Source organism: Lissotriton helveticus, chromosome 5_1 (assembly GCF_964261635.1).
Source record: "Lissotriton helveticus chromosome 5_1, aLisHel1.1, whole genome shotgun sequence".
NCBI lineage: Eukaryota > Metazoa > Chordata > Amphibia > Caudata > Salamandridae > Lissotriton > Lissotriton helveticus.
In genome coordinates this window covers 1,801,361,728-1,801,389,270 of record NC_136065.1, presented here as the reverse complement: position 1 = coordinate 1,801,389,270, position 27,543 = coordinate 1,801,361,728, and the positions used below count along the sequence as shown (strand labels likewise).

The 27,543-nt window shown below is 46.5% G+C and overlaps 1 protein-coding gene across 6 annotated transcripts in view; it reads right to left on the bottom strand.

The window, feature by feature from the left end:
* LOC144755825 (myosin light chain kinase, smooth muscle-like) overlaps positions 1-27,543 on the bottom strand; it is a 730,231-nt gene that overhangs the window by 378,334 nt on the left and 324,354 nt on the right. Inside the window, exon 1 of one of the 6 annotated variants that reach the window (XM_078645116.1) lies at positions 13,537-14,139. The exons of 4 other annotated variants lie outside the window; for them this stretch is intronic. In XM_078645116.1, the coding sequence (XP_078501242.1) occupies positions 13,537-13,675 (139 nt within the window). In that variant the 5' untranslated portion in view covers positions 13,676-14,139. Of the gene's footprint in view, positions 1-13,536; positions 14,140-27,543 lie in introns of those variants that run through there. One more of the 6 variants, XM_078645119.1, reaches the window with a different exon arrangement.

Genomic DNA, 27,543 nt, shown 5'->3' with positions numbered 1-27,543 from the left:
CCTGTGGCACCCCCTTGGTGATCTCAACTTCCTCTGACCTGTATGCACCCATAGCTACTTGCTGGGTGCGGTCCTTCAAGAAACTCTTTAACCATGCCAAGGCTTCCTGCTTTAGGCCGATGTTAGCCAGTCTGGTGATCAAGATAGGGTGGGATACGGTATCAAATGTATGCTTTTGTTATATATCACTGGTAACTTTGGAGCTGCAGAGATCTATAGCTCGCTCGCCTTTTAGGTCTGTAGACTGACCCTTTACAACATTATCTTCTTAAGCTACCAAATGAAATCTGGTCCCATTGTTATTTCATTGTCTGATCTCTTTAGGCGGTATGTTATCGTGGTCTCTGTAAACATTCTCATCATACTGTGCAGTGTAACAGAAGTGTAATGTGGATTCTTTATCATGGCTTTGTTTTATGAAGAACAATAAAATGTCTGAAAACAAAAATAAAGAGCTGGCTATTATCGCAACTTTTTCACTTACAGGAGCAGGTAGTAACATATACAAAAGAATAGTAAAGGAGAAGTTAAGTGACGGGTAAGTTACATTGTATAGGCATGTATAGTAAAGGAATAGTACTTTACATTCTATGTTTTAAATGTCAATTTGTTACTTGATTTAAAACACTAAATTATAATACATTTCACCCACATTTCTTCACATACACACATAATAAATGCAATTTTTTTATTAACTTTTGTTCATGTGGTAGTAAAAAAATAGGGTACTAATCTATGCTATCATTGATCACCTTAAACACACAAAAGGTGATGGGAAGCTGTTTGCAATAGGTTTACCCACTGGCAATAGCTTGGGGTAACACTCCAAACCATTGGTGTTTTGCTCACTATGGTACCTCAGTTTGGACGCAGCCATATGCAAATCAATCTTGACCTTGCTCCTCATGGAAACAGTCCAGCCTGAACTGCCCAGCCAGGTCCTCCCTGAACCGGAACACAACCAACCCAGTGCTGGTTTCGGACTAGTTATGGGCTCATCAGCTGGGTATAGCTTGGTTCTAGTGACACAGGGCGCATGGGAGCCATGTCTATGCACACCCATCCCACATAGTGTGGTATATGAGACACAGAAAAGGTGATGAGAGGCTGCTTACAATAAGTGTAACCACTGGCAATTGCTTGAGGTAGCACTCCAACCCATCGTGCTTTTGCTCACCATGCCACCTCAGTTTGGACCCAGCCCTATGCAAATCAGTTTTCACTGTGCTCCTCGTTTATAACCCTGCAAGGTTCAGAGAAACCTAAACTGTATTTTTTTACCTACAATCCTGCTGTTGGTCTTGCAACATGGTTTGGTTCCTTAATATTGTAAACATTTTCCAGTAACAAATTCAATGTCATTATTAGTTTTATATTTTACAAACTGTAGTATATCCCCATTTGCTCCTTTACAAGTGCATTTTCTACATTCAGAAATACATTGTGTAAAAAATGGCACAGCATTTTTGCAGCTAACGTTAAATACTCTTTGCATAAGTGTAGTAGTATTGGTCTACGTATGTAGCCTAATGGAAATAATAATCCAATAGCAAAGTGTGTTACAGCTTAATTGTGCTTGTTAGGTTACATGCTTTTGATTTATTTTGTCATATAATTAAAGTTTGTCTGTCTTTCACGTGTGGTTTCACCAAATCGCCCAGTACAAAACATGCAAATGGTGACTTTCCCTTCTAATCCTATAGTATATTGGTTTACATGGTCATATGACCTAAAATATCTCTGCAATAGTTGTAGGTAGACGATAATATTCTCACAGTCTACGGTCTAGTCTATTTGTTATATAATGTGCTTCTTTACTATTGTTCGGGCTATGTTACTAGCCCAGTCTTACATATAACTAATCAGACTGTTTCATTTATACAAGTAATATCTTAAATAGTACCTGATTGGACAGTGTTCAAGGCAGTATATACATGTTTCCCTTTCCTAGATTCAATCAGTGTTTCTTGAAGGTTTGGGATAGTGTTCAAAGAAGATGGTTCGTGTGTAGATCATTGGACACAGTTATATCTTTTGGGCTCGAGAGCATGCCAAGAAGCGTGTAACTGGCGTAATTTAGGGTTGGCAAACTTAGAAATCACATGGGTTTAAGGTGGAATAACATCCTACCTCTCATTTCCTCTCTTAGTTCTTGTGAGTATCCCCATTTCATAATTATTCATTGTAGAGGCAATGCTATTGGTTAACTTACTGGTGTTGGAATTGAAATAGAGATGAAAGGGAAGTTTACATATTTAATTACTCTATTTCCTCACTGCCATTTTGTGTTTTTCAAATATTTGCCTAGGGACAACATTCAGGAAAATCCCTATCTCTGGTCACCCTAACTTCAACTACAGAGTTATATATGTAGTCAGAGAAAGGAGTGGCATTGATATTGAGGTAGAATGAGAGACAAGGGGACAGAGAGAGACAAAGAGAGATACTGATAGAGAGACAGAAAGAGGGACACGAACAGAGAGAGAAGCAGAAATAGGGTTCCTGTGGCCAAGATCTCTCTTGGCGCCTCGCTTTGGACCGCGCTGGTCGCGCGCTTGTTTGCTCCTATATTTTAAAACCTTCGTTTATTTTTGATTTTGCTCGTCTATTTTTTAGCCTGCCTCCCTGCTCTTAAATCATTCTGGCCCTTACCTGCACTGTAAATCTGGTGAACACCACCGCTGTTGGGCGGATCCGGGTTACCGGGAGGGTTTGGGTTGAGCGCCATCTTTGAGAGGGGAGTAGTGCGAGCGCCATCTTTGAGCGTCCAGGTCACCTGGGACGCCGGGACGACGCTATTTAGGGCGAGCCAGCTGCAAGGTGAGCCTGCTTAGGGTTCCTGTGGCCAAGATCTCTCTTGGCGCCTCGCTTTGGACCGCGCTGGTCGCGCGCTTGTTTGCTCCTATATTTTAAAACCTTCGTTTATTTTTGATTTTGCTCGTCTATTTTTTAGCCTGCCTCCCTGCTCTTAAATCATTCTGGCCCTTACCTGCGCTGTAAATCTGGTGAACACCACCGCTGTTGGGCGGATCCGGGTTACCGGGAGGGTTTGGGTTGAGCGCCATCTTTGAGAGGGGAGTAGTGCGAGCGCCATCTTTGAGCGTCCAGGTCACCTGGGACGCCGGGACGACGCTATTTAGAGCTTGCTGGACCAGCGCAGCGGTGACGCGCAGCGGTGCGCCTTCCCTGCGCCTGAGTCGTGCCAGAGTCCTGCCCGTCTGCGCTCGTCAGCGTCTCGGAGGCGGGCGAGGCGGGACTCTGGCATTTCGGGTAGACAATCTAGGATGATCGCCTACAGTGCTGCCGCTTTATTTGCACTACGCCCTGTTGGGCTTGATTGCAAAATTCTTTTCCCTGGCGGTCGTCAACTGGGCAAAGGATGTTCTGTGTGTACATGGCGTCCGGTATCTTTACCACCCCGCATCACGCCCTCTCCCCCCTTAGAATGTCACTGCGCCTTGCTGAATACCAGATCTCTGCCGCGTCACTCGGCGGAGATTTGGGACCTTCTTGCGCTTTCTAAAATCTCCTGTCTTTTTCTGACAGAGACTTGGTTGGGGGCGGGCTCTGAACCGGACATTGCTAGTGCCCTTCCCCCCAATTATTCTATTTTAAGGAAGGACAGAATGGTAGGCCGAGGTGGCGGAGTGGCCCTAGTTGTCGACAAGTCCTTGGAATGTTCCTCTTTCCCTGTGGACAACATTGCTGGTTGTGAAGCCCTTGGTTTTATTCTCCATTTGACGGCCTCACATACCTGCACAGGGATTCTTGTCTACAGACCTCCAGGGCCTATTGGCTCGTTCTTTGAGGATTTGCAGGCGGCGCTGTCAGTACCCTGTATGCGCTCAGCGCATTGTGTGCTGCTGGGCGACTTAAATCTGCATATGGACTCAACAACTGATGCTGAAGCGTCCAAACTACGGGATATTACCGAGATGTTTGGGCTTGCTCCTTTCATTGATAGTTCTACCCATGTCAAAGGTCATACGCTCGACCTAATTTTTTCGACGGTGCCGATTAAGGTGTCCCTCCCTCTACCGGTTCTATGGACTGATCACTTCCTAATAAATTTTGTTTTACTATCTGAGTGTCAGACTAGCCATAGAACTCACAAGGAGGGGTCTCGTCAATCAAGAGCTTTCCACCTGGTGACAGCTGATATGCTCGCTGACGCACTCTGTTTACATCCTTGTACTATGACAGGGAACCTTGAAGTCGACCTGTTGTTAGTCCAAGACTGGCTTCAGGCAAGATTTGAGGAGCTGGCCCCTCGGAAGCCAGCCAGGATGGCCCCCTGCCAGGACTCTGCTCCTTGGTTTACCTCCACTTTACGGAAGATGCGCCACGATTGCAAAAAGGCGGAAAGACTCTGGCGGCGCAAGTACGATCTTGTGGAGAAATTGAAGTACAGGGGTGCTATAAAACTATACCATAAACAGATTGCCGAAGCCAAAAAGATCTACTTCGAGCGTAGAATAGACCAAGCTGACAATACGAGCCGGGAACTATTCCGAATTGTGAAGGAATTTGTGGATCCTGCTGCTGGCGCCCGTGTACACTCCCACACAGAGGAGTGGATCAGGCAGCTTGCTGACTTTTTTGTTGCTAAGATCTTAAAGACTCAGGATTCTTTTGGCAGGGTGGAGCCTTTGAAGGCTGTTGCGGCCTTGGGGAGCGATCAAAAGCTCTTGTCACCTGCTGAAGCAGAGGCCGGGCCCACGTTATCGGCGTTCCCCCCGCTTTCATGTGAAACCTCACTTGAGCTGCTTTCCCGTCTAAAATCAGGATCCCCCTTGGATGCATGCCCGGCTAAATGCCTGAGCAATGTGGCTTCAGCTGTAAACTGCTTGCTGAACCCCCTGCTTAACATGTCTCTGAGTTCTGGAGTGGTCCCTAGAGAGTGGAAGCATGCTCTCATTCTCCCGTTGATAAAAAAACCTCTGCTTGACCCCTTGCAGCTGGCCAACTATAGACCAATCTCCCTCTTCCCTGCTCTGGCGAAGGTGGCGGAGAAGCATGTTCAGCATACTCTTACCACCTTTATTGAGAATAACAAACTGCTGCATGACTCCCAATCTGGCTTCCGTGCTAATTATAGCACGGAGACAGCTCTTGTGGAGGTGACCGACGCCATCAGGGAGACGCTTGATCATGGGGGAAAGGCTATGTTGGTCCTGCTGGACCTGTCGGCGGCATTCGACACCGTCCCACACGCAGGTCTCCTTTTAAGACTCAGGGAGATAGGACTGCGGGGGACGGTGTTGGATTGGTTTCAATCCTTCTTAGCCGACCGTCGACAGGTGATCTGGGCTCCACCGTTCTCTGCGGAAATGCCTTCGCTAGAGGTGGGGGTGCCTCAAGGGTCCATCCTGAGCCCCACCATCTTTAACATTTACATGGCCCCTTTGGCGAAGGTCGCAGAGGCATTTGGAGCCCGGGTCATTTCATACGCTGATGACACCCAGCTCCTGTTTACGTGCAGGAAGGGAGAGGTTTTTGACGGCGGCAGAATCAAAGACTGTTTGAGTGCAGTCTTTGCATGGTTTCAGCACCAGAGCCTGAAATGCAACTCGGATAAGTCCGAGCTGCTCTTTTTTGGCTGTGCCCCTGACCCTGGCTGGAGGACATGGTGGCCCCCGGAATTGTTTCCCCCGGAGAAACCATCCTCCCAAGTAAAAAATCTGGGAGTGGTGTTTGACGACGATCTCTCTTTTCGTCCACACATCACGGGTCTAGCGGGGAACTGCTTCGGCATTCTCAAAATGGTGAGGAAATTTCTCCCATTGCTCTCCCTACAATACCGCAAGAATATTGTTCAAGCGCTTGTGGGATCGCGTTTAGATTATGCTAACGCACTTTTTGCCGGACTACCTAAATATCTGGTGTCCAGATTACAAACTGTCCAAAATTCAGCGGCCAGAGCAATTTTCGGCCTTCCGCGGAGAGTTAGTGCCTCTCTGCTGCATGGTAGGTTGCATTGGCTATCAATGCCTTGCAGAATTAGGTTTAAAATCCTCACGCTGGCATTTAAAGCCCTCCACTCTACGGGCCCTGCTTACCTCAGGAAGAGTATTGCTTTTTACGTTCCCCGGAGGAAATTGAGATCTGCTGATTTGGCGAAAGTGGAGGTGCCAGTGATCAAACGAGTGCGGATGGGAGGCCGGTCTTTTCAGTTCATGGCAGCCCGCTGCTGGAATGAGCTCCCTCTTTCACTTCGCAAGGCTAATAACCTTCTGGCCTTCAGGAAGGAGCTGAAGACCGTCCTTTTTTCTGCATAACCTGCGCGCCTTTAGTGTATTCGCCTCTGGGTCTTCTTGGTTCTGTTCAGGCCTCTTTGCTAAAGCGCCGGGACACCCTTTCCGGGTAGCCGTGCGCTCAAAAAGTGTGGTTTTAACATAACATAACAACATAAACAAAGACATATATAAGATAGGCAATTGGAGGAGACCCTACAGATGCATAACTGGGTGCAGATGGATAGAGGCAGTTGGTGCATGAATAAAATAGATATAGAAATGGGGAGAACACCAAAAAGGGAAAAACACAAAATGCCAAATGCATACACATGTTCATGCAGAAATAGATGAGGGGAAAGTCAACATTTGTGATAAGATACACATAAAATGAGGCGTGCATGGAGGTGCTCGCATAATCACTAAATACATGTAGATTACACAATTACCATATACATGCAAAATAGAGTGTGTATAAAGAGACACTTGCTTTAAAAAAATGTATACAAAAGAAATACAGGCATGCGATGCATGCACAGAGGTGTATGCGTATTCACCAGATACAAGCATAGATGTGAAAGCATAACCACAAGATCCATGCCTAGAGGTCTTTGAAAGCCCAACAAATCCATGCATTGAGGTGCATGCATGTCCACCAAATCCCTGCAGAGGACATGTATACCCAACACATTAATGAAAAGAAGTGCATACATAACTACCAGATACATGCATGCAGGCACATGCATACGCGCTAGCCTATGTCTATAGGTACACACATACATGTGCATGTCGAAGTACCACAGGCCTGCATGGAGACACATGTATACATATAAGCATATAAAATAGAGTTAAACACAGGCACTTATGAGTCTGGTGGAGAGGTATCCCTTGGTGGCATACAGCTCGGGCAGATCACAAGTGGACTGATGGTCCAACTCTGAAATTTACCAGGTGCTGGAATACAGGACCCATTTTACCAGGTATTGATCCACATCTGGTAAAATTGCAGGGAGCTCTAAGCTCCTGATGGAATGCAAAACTAGTGTGCTTCACCCAATCCCTACGCTGCTCTCATGGTGAGAACAGCGTCTGGATTGGCTGGTGGGGAAGCTGGGAGCTTTAGCCTGTGCCAAGAGGAGAAGCCCGGGGAGCAGCGCGGCGTGGGGAACACCGGCAGGAAAGTTTTCTTTTTTTAATTATTTTATCCTATTCTATCCTCCTCCACCTTGGACAACTTCAGACTGCATCAGGAGCTCTCAGACTTCTTTAGGTCTGTGAGACTGAAGTTATTTTTTTTAAGGGCCAGGAGGACATATTTGAGAATAGGGGTGACACCAACTTTTACCCAAAATCTAACTTTACCCCAATGGGCTCCACACTCCCATTAGAAGTTATCACGTCCAAAAAAGCAGTGGTCCATGACATTGAAGAGCTGGGAAAACACAGACTCACCCCTTTAGGAACATCACTAGAGCAGAAAAAGAGGCCCTTGAGAAACTCACAAATAAATAAGAGTTGGACGTCAAGCCCGCTGATAAGGGTGGGGCAATAGTTATCCAAACTAAGAGAGCATATGATCAAGAATGCCGGAGACTATTTGAGGACGAAAGGAACTATAAGGTCCTCCCGAGAGATCCTACACCTGATTTAAGAACAGAAATTTCTACAGTTATAGAGGAAGCCCTGAGCAATGACTGGATCTCGAAGCATGAGCCCAGCTTTTTGCAGCAAAAATATCCCATCACACCTGCATTTTACACATTACCTAAAGTCCATAAGACAACGAGACCACCTCCAGGCAGACCAATCGTTGCTGGCATTGGTTCTATTCTTGAACCTTTGTCACAATTTTGTGACTTCTTTTTTAAACCATTGGTCCAAGGTAGAACAGCTTACCTCAAAGACACCACTGAGGTTCTCAACCTTCTCAGTGATATGGACTTCAACACTGATGAGGAGGATTTGGTGGGATTAGACATAGAATCCTTATACACCAATATTCCTCAACTAGACACCTTGCGGGTGGTGGAAGAGCTACTCTTTGAACAGGATGGCAATACCAGACACCCAGGCTCGACCTCGGACCTGGGGAACTGGGTTCGAGTCTCGGTAACTACGCCAAACATCCTGTGATTCTGGGCAAATCACTTAATCTCCCCATGCCTAACAATAATGATTGTGTGTCCTCATGTAACGTAACTGGTGCTATGTAAAGCGCTCTGATACCCAATTCGGATTGGGGTCTAGTTTGTGCTATATAAAACTCTCCAAAAAAAACAACAACTTCTTTGAGTACTTGGGGACCCACTACTTACAAATCCATGGTACTTCAATGGGGAGTGCATACGTGCCGAGCCTGGCGGGGCTGTATGTAGCTGCCCTCGAGCAGAAACATATCTTTGATGTAGGTAAACCATGGACACACATCATTCGTGTCTGGAAACGTTCTATAGATGATGTCCTCCTCATATAGAAAGGCATTAGGAGTCTATAACAGAGTTTATGCATTGGCTCAATAGTCGGAACCCTTTCCTGCATTTCACCACCACTATTATCAAGGAGGGACTCCCTTTTCTGGACTTAGTGATTTTTCCGCATGAAGGGAAACTGTCCTGAAGAGTCCACCACAAACCCACAGACAAAAATGGTTTGCTTCAGTTTGGGAGTTTTCACCCCAAATCCCTTAGGGAAAATCTCCTGATGGGGCAGTTCCTGCGACTTCGCAGAAACTGCTCTGAACCAGAGAACTTTAGGCCCTTCTCTCTGAAAAACTGAACAACAGGTTTTACCCTAGGCAAGTGGTTCATAGGGCACAGAGGAGGGCATGGAACTGCCAGAGGGATGCCCTGTTAGAAAAAGTGGAAAGGCCTGAAAAGAAGAACACCATCTGTGTTACACCATTTAACACTTCCCCAAATGCAATAAAACGTAACCTCTTAAAACACTGGTGGATACTGAATTCCAGTGGCCTCCGTCTTGAGAAACCATTGTTCTGTTTCAGAAGAGGTTCAAACATCAGGGACCGATTGGTTCATTCTAGAATGCAAAACAATCCTCGGGGGACCCTCGGGGGACCTGGGACCTTCCACCTGTCACAGGCCACACGCGGTGTGGCTCATGTGACTTGTGTAGATTGACCACCAACAGCGAGAACGTTGATGTGGGTCTTAATCATCCGTGGGAACAGAGAGAGCACACTAATTGTAACTCCTCTAAAGTCATCTACATAATCAAGTGTCCTTGTGGCCTGATTTATGTTGATATGACATGTAGAAAAGTCAAAGTGAGAATAATGGAGCACAGAAGCAACATTTGCGGTGCCAGGACAACCACGCGCCTCACATCACACTATGCGGAGAAGAGCCACACTGTGGAGGACATCTATTGGACCGTGTTGGACAAACCTTTCATTTCACAGAATGCGAGGGACCCCTCACATGCTCTGTTCATACGTGAACAAAAGTGGGTCTACAGGATTTGCAGTCATGAGACAGGCCTTAATGATTATATCCCATGGACATCCCTGGGGAGACAATAGATCATATATCATTATAGTACAGCTGTTTCCTTACTAGTGCTCCACCTCTAACTTTCCCGGAGGGCTCAGGGACCCACCCTCCACAATCTAGTGTAAGGCTCCCTATATGTGTTACTTAACAGTTTAATGTTTCTGTATTAACGCTTGACTTGGATTTCTAACATCACAGCGTAACTTTATCACAATCCATACTCATATTGGGGCTCCCTACCACCTTGCGATGTGACACTGATATCGGATAGCTCTGCCTCTCAGTAGTTATTTACTTTGATGAATATTAATGGAATACCATTTATTCTTTGGCCCATTTTGCCATAATATTGGAATTTCTTTAATTCCCTTGCCTGTTTCCTAACTTTAATCTGTCTCTTCATTGTGGGTTTTTATTTTTATGGAGGCAAGGTCAATGACATCAGTATCACGCATCGATGGATGCGTAGGTCAGCGTTCTAGCAGTCTCGTTCTCTTGTCACGGGGCGCATGACGTCTTACGCAGCGCCCACGTGACGGGAAGTGAATGCCTATCCATTGACGCTGGTCCTCCGCAGCCCGTGTATCTTCACGGCACCTGGAGAGACCGACAAGGTGGCGGTGAACCACCGTTGGCGAAGTAAGGAGCATTGGGGGTTACAATACTTTGAGAGAGTGGGATTTGGGGGCATTTGCTTCACGCTCGTATACACGAGCAGTAAATCCAGTCTCCACTTACTTGGTGGCATTTACTTTGGAGTGCTGAGCTTTGGAACTAATGATTAATGACATCAATCCGGGCAATATTGCCCCAGGACTACGTAAATCCTGGGATTTTGGTGGATTTGCTACACGTTCGGATACACCACTAGTCATTCCCATTTCCGCTTATTTGGTGGCATTTTCTTTGTATTGCTGAGCCTTGGTACTTTTGATTACTGACATCAATCCAGGCAATAGTGCCCCAGGATTACGTGTAACCTGGAGGGATGTATACTAACTTGACAACTATTTTTCCTCACAGATTGTGACTACAGAGGTTCGCCCTCTACTCCAGTGCCATTTCTAGCACTCATCATAATGAACTCGGTAAGGTGTGCCGAGTGAAAGGACATATATGACTGAGGGAGAGCACACTTAATGATACGCCTAAAACTACTGGTAGGTTTTGGGGCATGGTGCCTTCACATTTTGTTGTTTACGGATGTGTTCCTTATCAGCATGAATATTTGAAGCACGTTATTTTATGAACATATGTCACTCACAATTTGCGATCATGGTATATACGGTAGAGAGGGCAACAGTTTGTCCATTGTTTAGGGTGTGTTATTTGTGAATTTTGAAACACCCTAGTCACACCTAATGGGTTGTTTTTATGTGGTTTAGCACTGTGAGCACAAATGTTTCACTGTATCTTATGTATATATTGATTCATCACTGTACAGATTGCTTTCACTGTTTTTTTATTCTTTCCATTTACAGTTACCATCTGATGAGTAAGGTATCCAAATGATCCACTTACAGGTGGAGTAATACCTAGTACAGTGGGTATACTAGAGGGGATTTTTTAATTGGAGAAGTAGCATAGGGATCCTGTTTGTCCAGACGAATGCCGGTTAAAGAATCGGAACCCGGCAGAAACATGTGGACCTCTATGCAGAACGGAGGGGTGGTGAGTACGTAATTTACTCACACCACCACTATCTGAGGGTATTTCAATACCCTTTTTTTAATATCTGACTAGGGAATCTAGGAATAAAACTATTATGACGATATCTCACAGTCAGTTTTAAAATCACTATCTGTCTGCACATTTGTAGGATCCTTTTCTTTTCCTTCTTCTAATCGTTTGTATTTTCTACCCCTCCCTATTGCTCCGCCTCTAGCGTTGGTTTGCGCAGAGGCGTTCAGTAGCAGCCCTATGATGAACCATGCCACAACTTGTTGTGGGTGAGGGCAGTTTTAATAAAGTGTATGTGCTCCCTTTGCAATCACATATTATACTCGTGAAAAAAATGGCGACTGATATTTGCCTTATCTCCTTTTGTGCATATCTATCGTGTTTGAGGGGGATGAGATTGGGCTGAATCCGTCTCCCCTTTTTTTCTGTCTGTACTGTAACAAAGATAGCGCCAGGAGTAGCAGAGTAGCAAAATCCAGCCCATGGGTAGTAGCTTCTACCCCTTGCGACCCCTAATAAAGTCCATTGGGCTGGGGAGCGAGGATAAACAGATAAACAGCCTACAACAGCGAACATGCTGGACGACTATAGAGACAACGGGATACAAGTCTATAGAGATACCCAGAGAAAGAAAGAGATAGGTAGCCATAAAGAGAGAGAGATAAGGAAAGGGGCAGCAGGACAAGACACAAACGGCCAGAAAGTGAAAGATATACGAAGCCAGAAAGAGAGGCAGGACCAGAGAAAGGGACAAACTAAGAGAGAGAGATACAGGCACCCAGTGAGAGAAAGAGACAGATATCTACTCAGACACAGACACATCTACCCAGCCATGGATAGAAAGAGACTGACAGCAATACAGAGAAACAGACAGAAAGGGATAGACAACTAGCGAGAGGGATAAGCAGAGACAAAGAAAGAGCAAAAGAGAAAGCGAAAGAGATAAGATAGCAGCATGACGAATAGGCAGCAAAGAACAGAATAAAAGAGAAAATGGATGTTCAATCGAAGCAAGAGAAATAAAGAGGCACTGAGTAAATGAAACGTAGACAGCCAGAAAGAGCAGGAGAAGATAACGACAGAAAAAGAGATGGGAAACCAAAGCAATAAAGACATAGGTAGGGAGAGCATGTAAGAAAGAGGCAACGAAAAAGAGAGGCAGTTAGAGAAAGAAACATACAGCAAGAAAGGAAGCGATAGACAGCCAGAAAGAGAAATACAAAGAAGTTGAGAGAAATAGATAAGACAGCACGAGACATAGGTAGACAGAGAGAGATACTAAAAGAGGCATAGGTAAGCAACCAGAGAGAGAGAGAGAGAGAGAGAGAGAGAGAGAGAGAGGTAGTTAGCCAGATAGGGAAATATGAGATAGGGAGAGCATAAGATATAGAAAAGAAAGCAAAAGAGATTAAGAAAGAAAACATAGGCAACCAGACCAAGAAGTAATTTTAAAAAAAGGAAGCACAAGCCAGAAAGACAGCAAGAGAGAAGAGATAGCCAGTCAAAACGAGAAAGGGACCGAGAAATCGAGAGACAGTGAGGGTGTTAAAGGTATCAACAGCCTGTGACAGCAAGAGCCAGACATCAACAGAACAGATAGAGAGCCATAGCTAGAGACAGCCACAGCAGGAGAGGCAGAGAGATCAAAGGGAAGCAACGAGAGAGAAAGAAATAGACAGCTGGAGCGAAAAAAGAGGGGAAAAAAGGTAGAGGGGAGAGAAAGAGACTGACAGCAAAAAAGAAAGAGATAGACAACAAATAAACAACAAAATTGAAAGACAGCGAGAGTGAGAGCGACGGCAAAATGAAGCAAGACCGGTGAGACTGAGGATGATGCAGTTGAGTGGGGAGAAGATAAGAAGTGTTAGGGAGCGAGAGAGACCAAAGAGAGTGTCTGAAAGAAAGAGAGAATGTGACAGAAGGAGCACGACATAAACAGGTAGAGAGAGTCTGAGAGAATTACACAGAAGGAATATGGTGTGAACTCAGATCCCTTATCCGCAGAAGCTCCCTCGTCTCAAACTGATTCAAATATTATGTGCGGGAGGCTGAGGGGCAGTCACATCCTGGCCCCCTCAGCTCTCTCCAAAGGAACGTGCATGGATGTGGCCTACCTGGGCGCTGCTGCTGGGGCTCACGGGCTCCATTTGTGGCCACAGCTGTCAGTCCATCCTTCGTCCCTTTGTTTGGAGCTGCGGTGTCTGCCCTGGAGGGCTTCTGCAGGTTGATCCTGAATGTAGACACGTAACTCATTTTGGAGTGCTGACAAAGTCATTCATTCCTTGGAGAAATCATCTTGGAGTAGCCGCTGAGGGCAGGTGGTTCTCCTCCAGGCCTAAGGACCAGATGCCAGGACCTCCCAAGCCAAGGACCCAGTGGTCCAGGCGCCTCTTCAAATCCAAAAGTCAGATGTCATCCCAGCCTCCCATAAACCTAGGACCAGTGGTTTCACTCCTCTTCACCCTCAATGACAGGGTGGCTGGGCTACAAGTCCAAGGAACTTGTACTTAGCGTGTATCTAGCCGCATAGATGGTCCTCTCATTTTTGACACCAAGGACCAGCTTCACAGCTCCAATCAGACCCCAGCAACTAGATGGTCACCCCTTCTTCAAGCCTAATTACCAGATGTCACCTCTGCTCTCCCCAAACCCAAGGACCAGATGCTCAACTCTCCTCCAACCTTTTGAAAATGGCCATGTTGGATAACTTCCAAGTCGAGATGGTCACCTCAACCCTAAAGTGATGATACGATTCCCTCCAAATCTTGGAAACAGATTGTCACCTCTCCTTCGACATCAAAGACCTTTTGAGTCCAAGGAGGAGTCTGCTTCCTTCTCAACAAGTGATGTTCTCACTTCCACACCCACCGTGCAGAGGGTCAGCTCCTCTTCCAAGCTTGAGGACTGGAAGGCCAGCCCCTGGTGTAAACTGAAGCAGTGGGTGCTCAGCCCACTCCGATCCAAATAAATGTGTAGGTACCGCTCTCCCAAACTGAAACATCGGAGGCCAGCTCCTCTCCGAACCTCGGGTCCGGAGGAGCCTCTCTCCCAAACCTTAAGAGCAGTTGGCCAGCTTCTTTTCAGGTCAGAGGACTGGGTGGGCAGACCCCACTTGAAGCCCAAGGAATGGGTGGTCAACTTCTTCCGAACTCATGCAAAACATAGTTAAGAGCTATCCAAACTCCAGAATCACATGCCAGCTTGTCCATGGAACTGGACGGGTCACCTTAAATCCGAGGAAGGGGTGGTCGGGTCCATAAAAAAGTTCTATTCCGATAGTGCGATAGGGCAGTGTGCAGCGCCGCGCTGTGCAAGTCCATTCACCTCTTCATCCATTCGGAATATGCGCGGCTGGTCCAGTACACAGCTTGCTCCCTCTGTTGCAGGGCACAGAAGGAGACGGACCCCAGCCTGGCCGCGAGGTCTGGGGAGGGGGTGGAGGGTGGTGGCTCGCTGCAGAGCCGCCTGTGGCCCGGGCTGGAGGTCTGTCTGTCTGCTCGCTGCTGCGCTCAAGGAAGCAGCCTTATCTCAGCGCGCAGCTCGTTGCGTTAGCCACCAGCGCCTTCTGCGAGCTGCCCGGGGCAGGAAATGCTGCATATTTATAAACCGCGACTCTCCCCCGGCCGCCGGAGGGCTGCGGGAGGCTACCCAGACACGGGAGGGACCCGAACGGACCGGTTTAAAAGGGCCCTCCCCTTAAAGACTTCAAAGGGTAAATAGAGTCATACAAAGAAAAACAAGCAACACATATAAACAAACAACCCGGTGTTCTCCAGCAATAGGAATCACGCTGGGGACGGGCACCCGCATGGCAGGGTCTTGTCCCCGGCTCTTCTGACAGGGCCAGGGCAGGGCACAGCTACCCATGAGTCGGCCACCGTGCCAGAGCCTTCTGGCCGGAGTGGGCGGTCCTGTGATTTGAAGACCCCTTTGAGCACCTAGGCTAGGGGGAGGCTAGGCTGCGTGTGCCCATCCCATGTGTACCCAGTGTCGGCTGGGGACGGGGTGAGCGTGGAGGGATACAGGCTTCTCTCACCACCTCAAGGCAAGCCGTGCCAATTCAAGGTGTACCCTGCGCTCGCACTCGACTGAGTTCTGGGAGGGAATGACTTAGAGGCATTGACGCCTCCAGCCATCCTGCGACCATCCAAGTCCTCGATGTGAGGAGGGGAGGTCGCAACCACACCCAAGTCACACCCGGGGATGCCGAACCCATCCCACGCATATCCCTGCAGTCCCAGCGCTCACCAGACCCCACAACGGGAACACCTGCGCCGCGGCCCAGCCCATGTGAGTTCCCAGTACGGTGGCTGTTCATTTCAGCCAACACAAGCACTGCAGAGCATCCCACGGTTCGGGAGGTACTAGGGTTTGATGTCTGAACATGGCTAAGGCGCGGCCCCGCCCACGCGCAAGGCGCGCAGTGCGCACACCGGAGCAGGGATGCTGCTGTTCATAACACCCGGTGCGAAGCATCCATGCAGAATAACGCTATGCAGAGGGAAGGGCGTCAGACAGAGGGGCATCACAGGCTAATAGCAAGCACTGGCAACGCCAACATGTCTCACCTACCTGAGTGCACTTGGCTTCCTCAATGTCTTTTAGCCATCTTCTACAACAGCAGTTGTACTGCTAAAAGTTAGTGGCATGGGATAAAAGAGAAGAGAGTGGAGTGGCGTAGAGTGCTGTAGAATACAGTGGCCAAGTGTAGAGTACGGTGCCACAGAGTGGATGGAGTGGCTTTGAGTAGAGTGGCATAGAGTAGGGTCATATACAGAAGAGTGGCATAGAGAAGAGCGGCGTAGAGTACAGTGGTGTACAGTGACATAGAGTTGAACGGAGTGGCGTAGAGTAGAGTGGAGTGGCATTGAGTGGAGTGGTATGGAGTTGCATAGACTAAAGTGACAGAGTAGAGCCAGTGCTTTAAATGGGAAAAAATAAGTGCAGGTACTCATTAAAAGGAGCTAGAGGTGTGACAAGTGGGCGGGGCTAGGGACGGGGCTACGGCAACGGCACAATGATACATAATATGAAATATATAACAGTAAATAAAAGCATAAATCATTCAATCACTTCAAAAGTATTTCCGTATACATACATACATATTTATAAACGATAATGAAAGTTAACAAGAAATACAGCAGATTTTGAACTCTGCACTAATTTCTGTTACAATGCCATTTTTAAGCCCCGATTTCAGAACTGAACAACTGAACAAATATCTGGCAGTTTCAACTGGAAAAAAAAGTGCAGATCCTAACTTCAGCTGTCACCTCACCTTTTTACATCCCTCCCTCCCCTTCCTTCTATGTTCATCATCTCGTCCCCCCACCCCCTGTCCCCCCAGCCAGATCCATTGCCAGTTGTCACTGGAGGTCATTTCTGGAGGGCTGCAGCGTTCCCTGCTCCGCACTGCTCTTTGGGCAGGGCTACTTTCAAACCCATGGATCCCTCGCTGTTATGTACATGCAGCGATTAGTTGATGGGTACACAAAGGAAAGCAGCTCCTGCGCTGTTAAAAACAAACATGAAAAGAAAAGGTCGATGATTGTGTTGAACTGCCACTCGCTTAAGTGTGGCCAGTGCAGCACCAGCCAGGCTATTCCAGGCACCTGAAGGAGCTGGGGAGGGGGGCGAGGCTAAAGCATTTGTAGCTGAATGGTCATTACACGCTTAATCAACAGAGCAAGGTCTGGCTAGACCCTGCTCTGTTAATCACAGCGTGTGATGCAAACCCTCCCAAACCCCTGCAGTGAGAGGAATTACAAAGGGACGCCTCTGGACTTTACCAGCGTCTCTTCAAAAGTCGACTTCATGGCTTACAAGAGCCGGAAGCAGAGCGGCATCCGTCATGCATTGTAGGGAATATAGAATCTGAGCCTGCCGTGCCACCAATTAGGGTACCGGTACTCTCCCTGACAACAAAAAAAGTGCCGGCACTGAGGGCTAGAAAATTTGGAAGTGCCGGTACTCAGTACCGGTAAGTACCGGCCCATTTAAAGCACTGAGTAGAGCAGAATAAACTGAAGTGGTGCGTTTTGGCACAGAATGGTGTGGTGTAGAGTAGAGTGGAGTATATTAGGTTGGTGTAGAGTGTAGTGGCATAGAGTGGCATAGAGTAGTATTGAGTAGAATGGAGTAGATTGTCGTAAAGTGGTGTACAGTTGAGAGGCACAGAAAAGGGTGGAGTGGTGTGGAGTAGAGTAGAGTGGCGTAGAGAGGAGTGGTGTACATTGGCATAGAGTGCTGTTGAGTACAGTGCTGTACAGTGGAGAAAGTAGAGTGGCGTAGAGTGGCATGGAATGGTGTAGAGGGGTATGGAGTGGCACAGAGTAAAGAGGCATAGAATAGCACAGAGTGGCATTGTGTGGAGAGGAAAGGAGTGGAGGTGCATAAAGTGGTGTAGAGTGGAGTGGAGTTGCATGAAGTGGAGTGACACAGAGTGGTATAGAGAAGAGTGGCATGGATAAGATTGGCATAGAGTAGAGTGGTGCGGAATAGAGTGGCGCAGAATGACATGGCTTAAAGTAGAGAGGCGTAGAGTAGAGTGGGATGGCGTAGATTAGATTGGAGAACCATAGAGTAGAGTGGAATAGAATAGGGTGGAGTGGAGTAGAATGCCATGGAGTATAGTGGAGTCGTGTGGAGTAGAGTGATGTAGAGTGGAGGGGTGTAGAGTAGGGTGGCCTAGAGTATAGTGGCATAGAGTGGAGTGGAGAATAGTGGTATTGTTTAAAGTGGTAGGGGGAGTGGCACAGAGTAGCATAGACTGGAGTGGCATGAAGTGGAGTGGCATAGAGCAGAGTGGCATAAAGTGGAGTGGCAAAGAGTACAGTGGCATAGAGTGGAGTGGTGTAGAGTGACTAAGAGTAGAGTGGCATAGAGTAGCACAGCATAGGGTGGCATAAGATAGAGTGGCATAGAATAGGGTGGAGTCATGTGGTGTGGAGGATAGTGGAGTGGCATAGAGTAGAGTGACATTGAGTGGAGTGATATAGAGTGGCACAAAGTAGTTTGGCATACAGCAGAGAAAGTAGAGTGGCCTGGAGTGGCGTAGAGTGGAAAGGCATAGAATGACACAGAGTGGCGTTGAGTAGTGTAGTGTAGACTGACGTACAGTGCGTGGAGTGGCACAGAGAGGCACAGAATTTAGTGGAGTTGAACAGCATGGCGTAGAGTAGAATAGCATGGAATAGAGTGGCGTGGAGTGGCATTGAGTAGAGTGGCAGAATAGAGTGGCAGAGAATAGAGTGGCATAGAGTAGAGTGGCATAGAGTGGCATGGAGTAGAGTGGAGTGGCATAAAGTAGTATGGAGTGGCATAGATTAGAGTGGTGTGGAGTGGTATAGAGTGAGAGAGAGTGGCAAAGAATAGAGTGACGTAGTATAGAGTTGTGTAAAGTAGAGTGGTGTGGAGTAGAGTGCCTTGGAGTGGAGAAGCATAGAGTGGAGTGGCACAAGGAAGAATAGCATAGTGTGGAGTGTCATAGAGTGGAGTGAAGTGACATAGAGTGGCATATAGTGGAGTAGAAAGGCGTAGAGTGGAGTGGAGTAGCATAGGGTAGAGTGGGGTAGAGTGGAGTGGGATACAGTGGCATTGAATGAAGTGGAGTGGCAATTAGTTGAGTGGGGTAGAGTGGAGTGGTGTAGACTTGAATAGAGTATGGTGGAGTGGAGTAGAGTGATGTGGAATAGAGCAGCATGTAGTACAGTAGAGTCGCACGAAGTAGAGTGGAGCAGCCCAGAGTAGAATGATGTGGAATAGAGCAGCATGTAGTACATTAGAGTTGCATGAAGTAGAGTGGAGCAGCCTAGAGTAGAGAGGCATACAGTGGCCTAGAGGCCTAGAGTAGCGTGGCATAGAATAGAGTGGCATAGAGTAGAGTTGCGTAGTGTGAGGTGGAGTAGAGTGGCATGGAGTGGCGTAGAGTGGAGTGGCACAGAGTGGAGTCACGTAGAGTAGAGTGGAGGGGCACAGAGTAGAGTGGAGTGGTGTAGAGTACAGTGGAGTAGAATGGAGTAGCATAAAGTGGCAATGTATGAAGCGGTGTGGAGTAGCGTGGAGTGGCGTAGAGTGGAATGACGTAGAATGGGGTGTCATAGAGTGGTGTGGAGTAGAGTGGTGTGCAGTAAAGAGGCGTAGAGTGGACTGACTTAAAGTAGAGTGGTGTAGAGTAGAGTGGCATAGAGTGGCATAGCGGAGAGCAGCGTGGACCACAGCGGCATAGAGTGGAATGACGTAGAGTGTCATAGAGTGGTGTGGAGTAGAGTGGCGTGCAGTAGAGAGGCGTAGAGTGGCCTGGCTTAAAGTAGAGTGGTGTAGAGTAGAGTGGCATAGAGTGGCATAGAGGAGAGCAGCGTGGACTACAGCATCATAGAGTGGAGTGACTTAGAGTGCCGTAGGGTGTTATTTGGTGTGGGGTGGCGCAGAAAAGAGTTGAGTGTCACAGAGTAGAATGGAGTAGAGTGGAGTGGCTTAGAGTGAAGTGGAATGCCGTAGAGTGATCTAGAGTACACTGGAGTAGCACAGAGTAAAGTGGCGTAGAGTGGAGTGGAGCGGCGTGGCCGGGAGCAGCATAGAGTGGAGTTGGGTACAGTGGAGTAGCACAGAATAGAGTGGAGTAGAGTAGTACTGTTGTGGGCGTATGTAACTAAACCTTCGCTAGAGATCAGGGCCAGACTGCCTACTCAAAGAAGCCTAGGCAGTTTTGTCGGACCAGCACCAGGTAGAAAGGGGCGCATGTGTGAAGCACTGCTGCTTTTGTTACTAGGGGCCGATATTGCAGCACTGCTGCAGAACTGGCCCCCGGTAACAAAACCAGCCCTAACCATTTCAAAACCGACCCCCACCCTTCTAGCCTCCTCGGGAAATGCCCAATTCCAGGTACGGGCAGTCCGTCCCTGTTAGAAATGCCAGATAGGGCAAAAGCAACATAAGAAGCCATATGCCTGTGTTAAAAGTGGGAAAGCGAATTGTATGTCCAAAAGAAAACCTGAAACGCTTACAAAAAGGAAATTTGTAAAAAGGCAAGGGAGAACAAAGACGGTAAAGAACACATGTACTCGGTCCATGCTCAAAGAAGGAGCTAACACAAGAAAGGAAGGGAATCAAATGGGTGCTAAGCCATCAAAAGATTGAAAAAGTGACAATGATAACAAGCAATGGAATGATATGGGAGGGTCATAAGCCCACTGAATTACAAACAATATGTCTAGCAGCACAGCCCATGCATGTATAGGGGAGACCTTAAAAGGAATGGCCTCCTTCGATGTGTCTAATAACCATATTTATAAAGAACGTTGGAGATAAAACCATTAAAAAACAACACAAGCTTCTGTGATGCTGCCTGTAGATTGTGAAATTATTCTGGAAGCTCTGAAGGCAAGAAGAGGCAGTAGGAAGAACCCCACTCAAAGGACTACATTATCGACTGGGGAACAAGGAGACATCCACATTCTAATCCCATTTCCCTCATTGAACACACTATGTGAACCTCAGCATCTCATGTTTTTCATTCTACCTCAGCTCTTTTCTCTGGCAAAAATGTAACCATTTGCAATTGAAAATGAGTTGAGCCATATGTTCTGCTTGACCCTGGCCCCGGGGGTGGAACCTCATACAGATGTTTGAGACAGAGAACTGCAGGGTGTGTAGATGTCTACGGGGAATCAAGTCTGAAGCTGGGTTCCGCCTGTTTTTGCTGTTTGGTTCCAACCCCACAGAATTTCTGGGACGTAATACAATCCAAACCCATTAGAGTAGAATTACAGTATGTTATGTGCTAAAAACAACACAGAAAATATGTTGCCAATACTGCAGCAGTGTAAATTAGGCCAATGATGTGAACTGTGTGAGGTAAATTAGCCACACCCACTGTCTTTAAAACTGAAGCATCCTCTCCCTCACTCCTTTTCACTACGGCCTCATGGGCAAGCACAGTGACAAATCACGCTTGCAGGAGAACTCTGGTCTCTTGCACAACACCAAAAACACTACTATTATAAGCCACATGACAGACATGCTCCTCCAGCCACAGCACTCCCGCAGAATAGCAGGTTATAACAATGGAGGGCAAGGGGAAGCCGGGTCTGTTTTCCCAGGGCCCACACTTCAAGGTGCTCACAAGCAGGAAGCCATATTTATAAAAACAAAAGACACAGGGCCACATGTATCATTATTTCAAGTAGCAATTACCTAATTGCGATTTTCTCAGACTCGCAATTAGGTAATTGCTTTTCCTAATGTATGAAACTTTTTTGAGTTTCATTAGCGATTTCAAATGGGTCGCAAATAGACCTACCTCATGCATATTAATGAGGTAGGTCACAATTTGCGACCCATTAGGAATCTATACCATCATATGGATGGTGGCCTGCTGAGGTCAGCAGACCACCATGTCTGTGATTGCTTTTAAATAAAGCATTCTTTCTTTTTAATGCAGCATGTTTTCCTTAAAGGAAAATGAAATGCATTTATAAAAATGAAAACTTAGCAGTTTAATTTTAGGTCGTGCCTAGTGCAGCGTGCATGTGCTGCAGGGCTCGACTTTAAGTAAGGGCTTCCAGAAATCCACCACAGGCTCGCACACGCTCGCACGTGTGCTTGTAGTTTTGCCCCAGGCTTTTTGCCTTTGCCTGCGTCTTGTTAACAAAGACAGCACACAATTGGCCAAGGCCTCCCTTTCTCCCACCCATGTGCACGCCCACGGCCTAATGCTTACGGTTACGTGCAGCAGCAGCATATGTTTACAATTATCGTGCCCAGGCGCGGGCGCGATAATTGGAAAGATATGCTGCTGCTCGCAACCGCACGCGCACACCAGCAGCTCCTGCATCTCAGGGGCGACATGTGTTTTAAATTATCGAGCCATGGTGCTCGCTGTCGCATGCACCAATCGCGGGCTTGTTTTTTTTTTTAGATTGCTGGTTTACTTTAATTCGGAGCATCGCACAATTTAGGCTCACAGGGCTCTGTTTATTATTATTTTTTCTTATATTTAGCAGCACTCGCGGGGCGCTGGAACTTGTTGCCAGCTGCCCTCCTTTCGAGCGAGAGGGCGCAGTACAAGTACCTTTCGGTGTTGCTTTTCAACCCTGATAGTCCGTTGCAACCATGAGGACCTCCGAGATCATCTGCAGCGTCCCGCAGGGATCCTGCCTCAGCCCGAGGCTGTTCAACATCTACATGGTGCCCCTCGCACGCATCGCCAAACATCACGACCTCAACATAATCTCCTACGTCAACGACACGCAACTCATCCTCTCCCTCACCAAGGACCCTCTCACCGCCAAATCCAACCTCCACCAGGGAATGAAGGCCGTCGCCGAATGGATGGAGGATAGTCACCTTAAGCTGAACACAGACAAGACGAAGATCCTCATCCTCGGGCCCAACCCCTCAGCATGGGATGACTCCTGGTGGCCCGCGTCACTGGGGACACCCCCTGCACCAACCAACCACACACGCAACCTGGGAGTCATCCTCAACTTGAAACTCACCATGACCAAACAAGTCAACGCTGTCTCCTCCACCTGCTTCAACACCCTCCGTATGCTCCGCAAGATCTACAGATCGATCCCGGCAGACACAAGAAAAACAGTCACCCAGGACCTATCAGCAGCAGACTCGACTACGGAAATGCCCTCTATGCCGGCGCCCCGACCAAGCTCATCAACAAACTGCAAATAATCCAGAATGCCTCTGCACGCCTGATCCTCGACGTCCCACGCCGCGACCACACCACCCCCCACCTCTGGAACCTGCACTGGCTCTTTGTCGACAAAAGAATCTCCTTCAAGCTCCTGATCCACGCACACAAGGCACTCCACAAGACCGGCCCAGCCTACCTCAACAGCCGATTCTCCCTCTACGTACACAACAGGAAACTCGGCTCCACAGACCTCTCCCTGGCCATCGTTCCACGCATCCGTAGAACCACAGCCGGAGGCAGATCCTTCTCCCACCGCGCCGCCACAACCTGGAACACGCTCTACCTCATCCTACGACAAACCGAAGACCTACTAACCTTCAGGAGACAACTCAAGACATGGCTGTTCGTCCAGTAGCTAAAGCACCCCCCTTTTCCCCTCCCTCATTGCCTTGGAACCCTTGCGGGTATGTAGTGCACTCTACAAATTATTTGATTGATTGATTAATTGATTACGTGATTTGCCCAGAATCACAGGAAGTTGACCCGGTGCTGAGATTTGACCTTCCCGTCCCAAGGAGGCATGAAGGTAGGATTTCATGTGGGAGATGTGCTTCTGGTGTGGGGCACTTTGGTGCTGGCAGGTTGGATTTGTGCTGTATAAAGCTGCAGAAAAGGTATCAATTACGATGTGTAGAGGAGACCTTGCGGTGCAGGCACCAAGTACCATTCCCCCACAACATACTCCAGAGTTGTAGGAATCATGTACTTACCGGAGTAGGGCCGCAGCCTCCTTCAAGTACATTAATCTCACTTATAGGACTGTAACTTGCTCGGAGTGCGTCAGCCGCTCTCACAGACAATAGTAGTGTATTCTAGCACTAGGCTGCAGCTGCTGCCTTACACTTTGACTAAAAGCGCAACAATTTGCTGCATGGCTAAATACGTCCTAAAGGTAAAACCGATCGTATTGCATTGCAAATTCTCTTCGATTTAATCCTTGGGATTTTTTATGCACCTTTTAGTAGCTGCAAATTTGCAATGTATTTGTAACGCTTGTCTGACTCAATTATTGTGTGCCTTTGAATAGCGTTAATGGCCACAGTGAATTGTTATATCAATTAAATCGAGATATTTAGCCCTTGTGCACTCCCAGGGTATGTTCATACAAATATTTTACTGTATTCCCAATCTGTATATGTCCTACGGGATTAAAATGAAAATATGTGCAAGCACAACCCTTAATATACTTGTGCCTTTTTTATTGAAGACTAGCTTACCCGTTGGCCGTTGCTGCGATCTCCGAAGAAAGGAAATTCAAGGAAAGTCGTTATGATAACATTCAATTTACATTGTGTCATTTTTATTGAAACATATTCATTTTAATATGGAAAACATTTCAAAGTGTCGTTTTAATTCTATTTATTTATTCGATTGCTTGTGGATACACGATTTTTTGTTTTTCCGTCTGGTGTGTACATCAGTATTCGAAAGATTATGAGGGCCCTGGGGGGCCGATATTTAAAAAGAATGTATGCCAGAAAGATTCGCGGGAGTGTACTCAACAAATTTCCAAAGTTTCCTGGCGATCGGATGAATGGTGTTTTAATTCTATTTTTTTTTTTCGAGTGCTTGTGGATACAAGGTTTTTTGTTTTTCCGTCTTGTGCGTACATCATTATTCGAAAGATTATGAGGGCCCTGGAGGGCCGATATTTAAATTTTTTTTATGGCAGAAACCTTCGTGGGAGTGTACTGAACAACTTCCCAAAGTTTCATGGCGAACGGATGAATGGTGTAGTAATGCATATGCCAGAAACCTTCGCGGGAGTGTACTCAACTACTTCCCAAAGTTTCATGGCGATCGGATTAATGGTGTAGTAATGCATATGCCAGAAACCTTCGCGGGAGTGTACTCAACTACTTCCCAAAGTTTCATGGCGATCGGATGAATGGTGTAGTAATGCATAAAGGACAAACAGACAGACAGACAGACAGACATACATTCGTTTTTATATATATAGACTAGCTTACCCGTCGTGCGTTGGTGCGATCTCAGAAGAAAGGAAATTTAAGGAAACTTGTTATGATAACATTCAATTTACATTGTGTCATTTTTATTGAAACTTATTCATTTTAATATGGAAAACATTTCAAAGTGTTGTTTTATTTCAGTTTTTTTATTCGAGTGCTTGTGGATACCCGATATTTTTAGTTTTTCCGGTCGGTGCGTAGACGAATAAATCAGAAGGTTTTCCAACGCGTGAGATGGCCACATACAGTTGTCCATGTGAGAAGCACGGATTCTCCAAATCTAGTCCACTCACTTGCAGCGATTGTCCTTGTGCTTTGTTGATGGTCATTGCAAAAGCGAGTCGCACCGGAAAGTGTTAACGTTCAGTATTGGAAAGATTATGAGGGCCCTGGGTGGCCGGGGAGCCGATATTTAACACTTTTTTTTTTTTTTTTTTGCCAGAAACCTTTGCGGGAGTGTACTCAACAACTTTTAACACATTTTTTTTTTTTTAGCCAGAAACCTTCGCGGGAGTGTACTCAACAACTTCCCAAAGTTTCATGCCGATCGGATGAATGGTGTAGTAATGCATAAAGGACAAACGGACATACTTTGGTTTTTATATATATAGATTATTAGAGAGGATGAATTAAAGAATTAATAAAAAACGACCCTCAAATATGGTGTTCTTTTACTGCTTGGGGCCCAGAGCACGTTAGTTTTTGTCTTGTGAATAATGGGTCATTTAGAATAGGGTGGAATCGTCAAATTTGTTAAAAAGTGACATAAGTGACGGAATTGATAGCAGGTTTGTGATACCTTCCTTGCAGACTTGTACAGATACGAGAGTGATAGTGAGGTGGGGCCAAATTGCACATATCAAGTCTCCAGGAAGCTGAAGCCACGTTAATCACTGGCTTGTTTACTTTCCTTCACACGTCACCCTCAATTTGGAAAACACTTACTTTTTTGTGTACAGTTTATTTTTATTGTTTTAATAAGTATATACAAGTTGGGCTTGATATAGCCTAACACATATTCAGAAATTAAGCTATAATTGAACTACCCAGGGTAATGTTCTGCACGGCTAAACACTTATAAGGTCACAAAGGCGAGACTTATTGGCTATGCCAATACTTGTCCTTAGGACCATTGCCTGCTCTTAAATAATATTTGTTTTCATTCTCAAAGAGTAAGGGGCCACCTTGGGACTCCTTCCCATTTGTAAATGGGTTACCCCCTCCTTCAGGGAGTCGGTAAAATATGAATGTTTTGCGACCGTAGTCCGGCGCAAAACATTCATACATTCCATTCAGATTCAGTATTTGGAAGGGACGCCCTAAACACGCCCCTTCTAAATACCAAATCGCAAACACAAATTACGATTCGGTCACAATTTGTGTTTCATACATATGTAAAAGCATTTTTGCAGTCGGAAACGGACCGATCAGTCATTTCCAACTGCAAAAAGGCTTAATAGATGTCGCCCACAATTTCTTGTGAGTACGAGCAAAGCTTTGGCAAGTGCAAGGGCTGCACTCACCAATCCCAGCACATGGAGAACCACTATTTAAAAATAAATTACATTTGCAGGGCACATGTTTACATTTGAAAAGCAAGTCATGAACTCATAGGAACGCATGCACTAATAGCAACGGATGTCATTAAGATCTCTGTGTGAAATTGTGAATGTACCTGCATTTCAAGGGTAAATGCATGAAGTTTTTATTTATTTAAATTTTATTTTAATTAATAAGATTTTCTATAGCACAAACTTTACCCGAAGGTGTCAGAGCGCTTTACATAGGAACCAGTTGCAAAACATAAGGACTTAGGATTACATGCGTTACATAAAAGATACAAACATAAAAAATTGCAAATATACAAGATGTAAAGTCACACAAGGAAGAGATACAAACAGAAAGAAACATTGAAAAGGTACAAATAGTAAAGTCACTCAAGGAAGAGATACAAATGGATATACTCTAAGAGTCACATAGGAATGGTAGAGAGTACAAAGGTCTACTGCATATACTAGTGATTAGAGTTATCTCTATATACATATATATACACATGGTAGATTTTCTCAGGTCAGGACCCAAAAAAAAACCAGAAGAGCCGAGTTCCATTAAGTGGGGTCGGAGGGGGGACGCAGTCACAGCACCAAGGGAGGGTGGGAGGGATACAAGGGTATGGAGAAAAGGCAAATCAGAAAAGGGAAGAAACATTTGAGGATCGTCAAGGGGGAAACGAGGGATAAGGGTAAAGGACGCGGGAATGCACAAGATGGCGGGTCGGGGTCCAGAGAAAAGCGGTCGAGAACAGCAGCAAAATGGCGGCCAGGACAAAAGAAAAAGTAAAGAAGTCCATGAGAGTCCGTGGCGGGACAGGCCACTCCGATGAAGAGTGTTTTCTGAGGGCCTGGGGTGGGTATGTCCCGGAGGGGGCTGTGGTGCGCCAA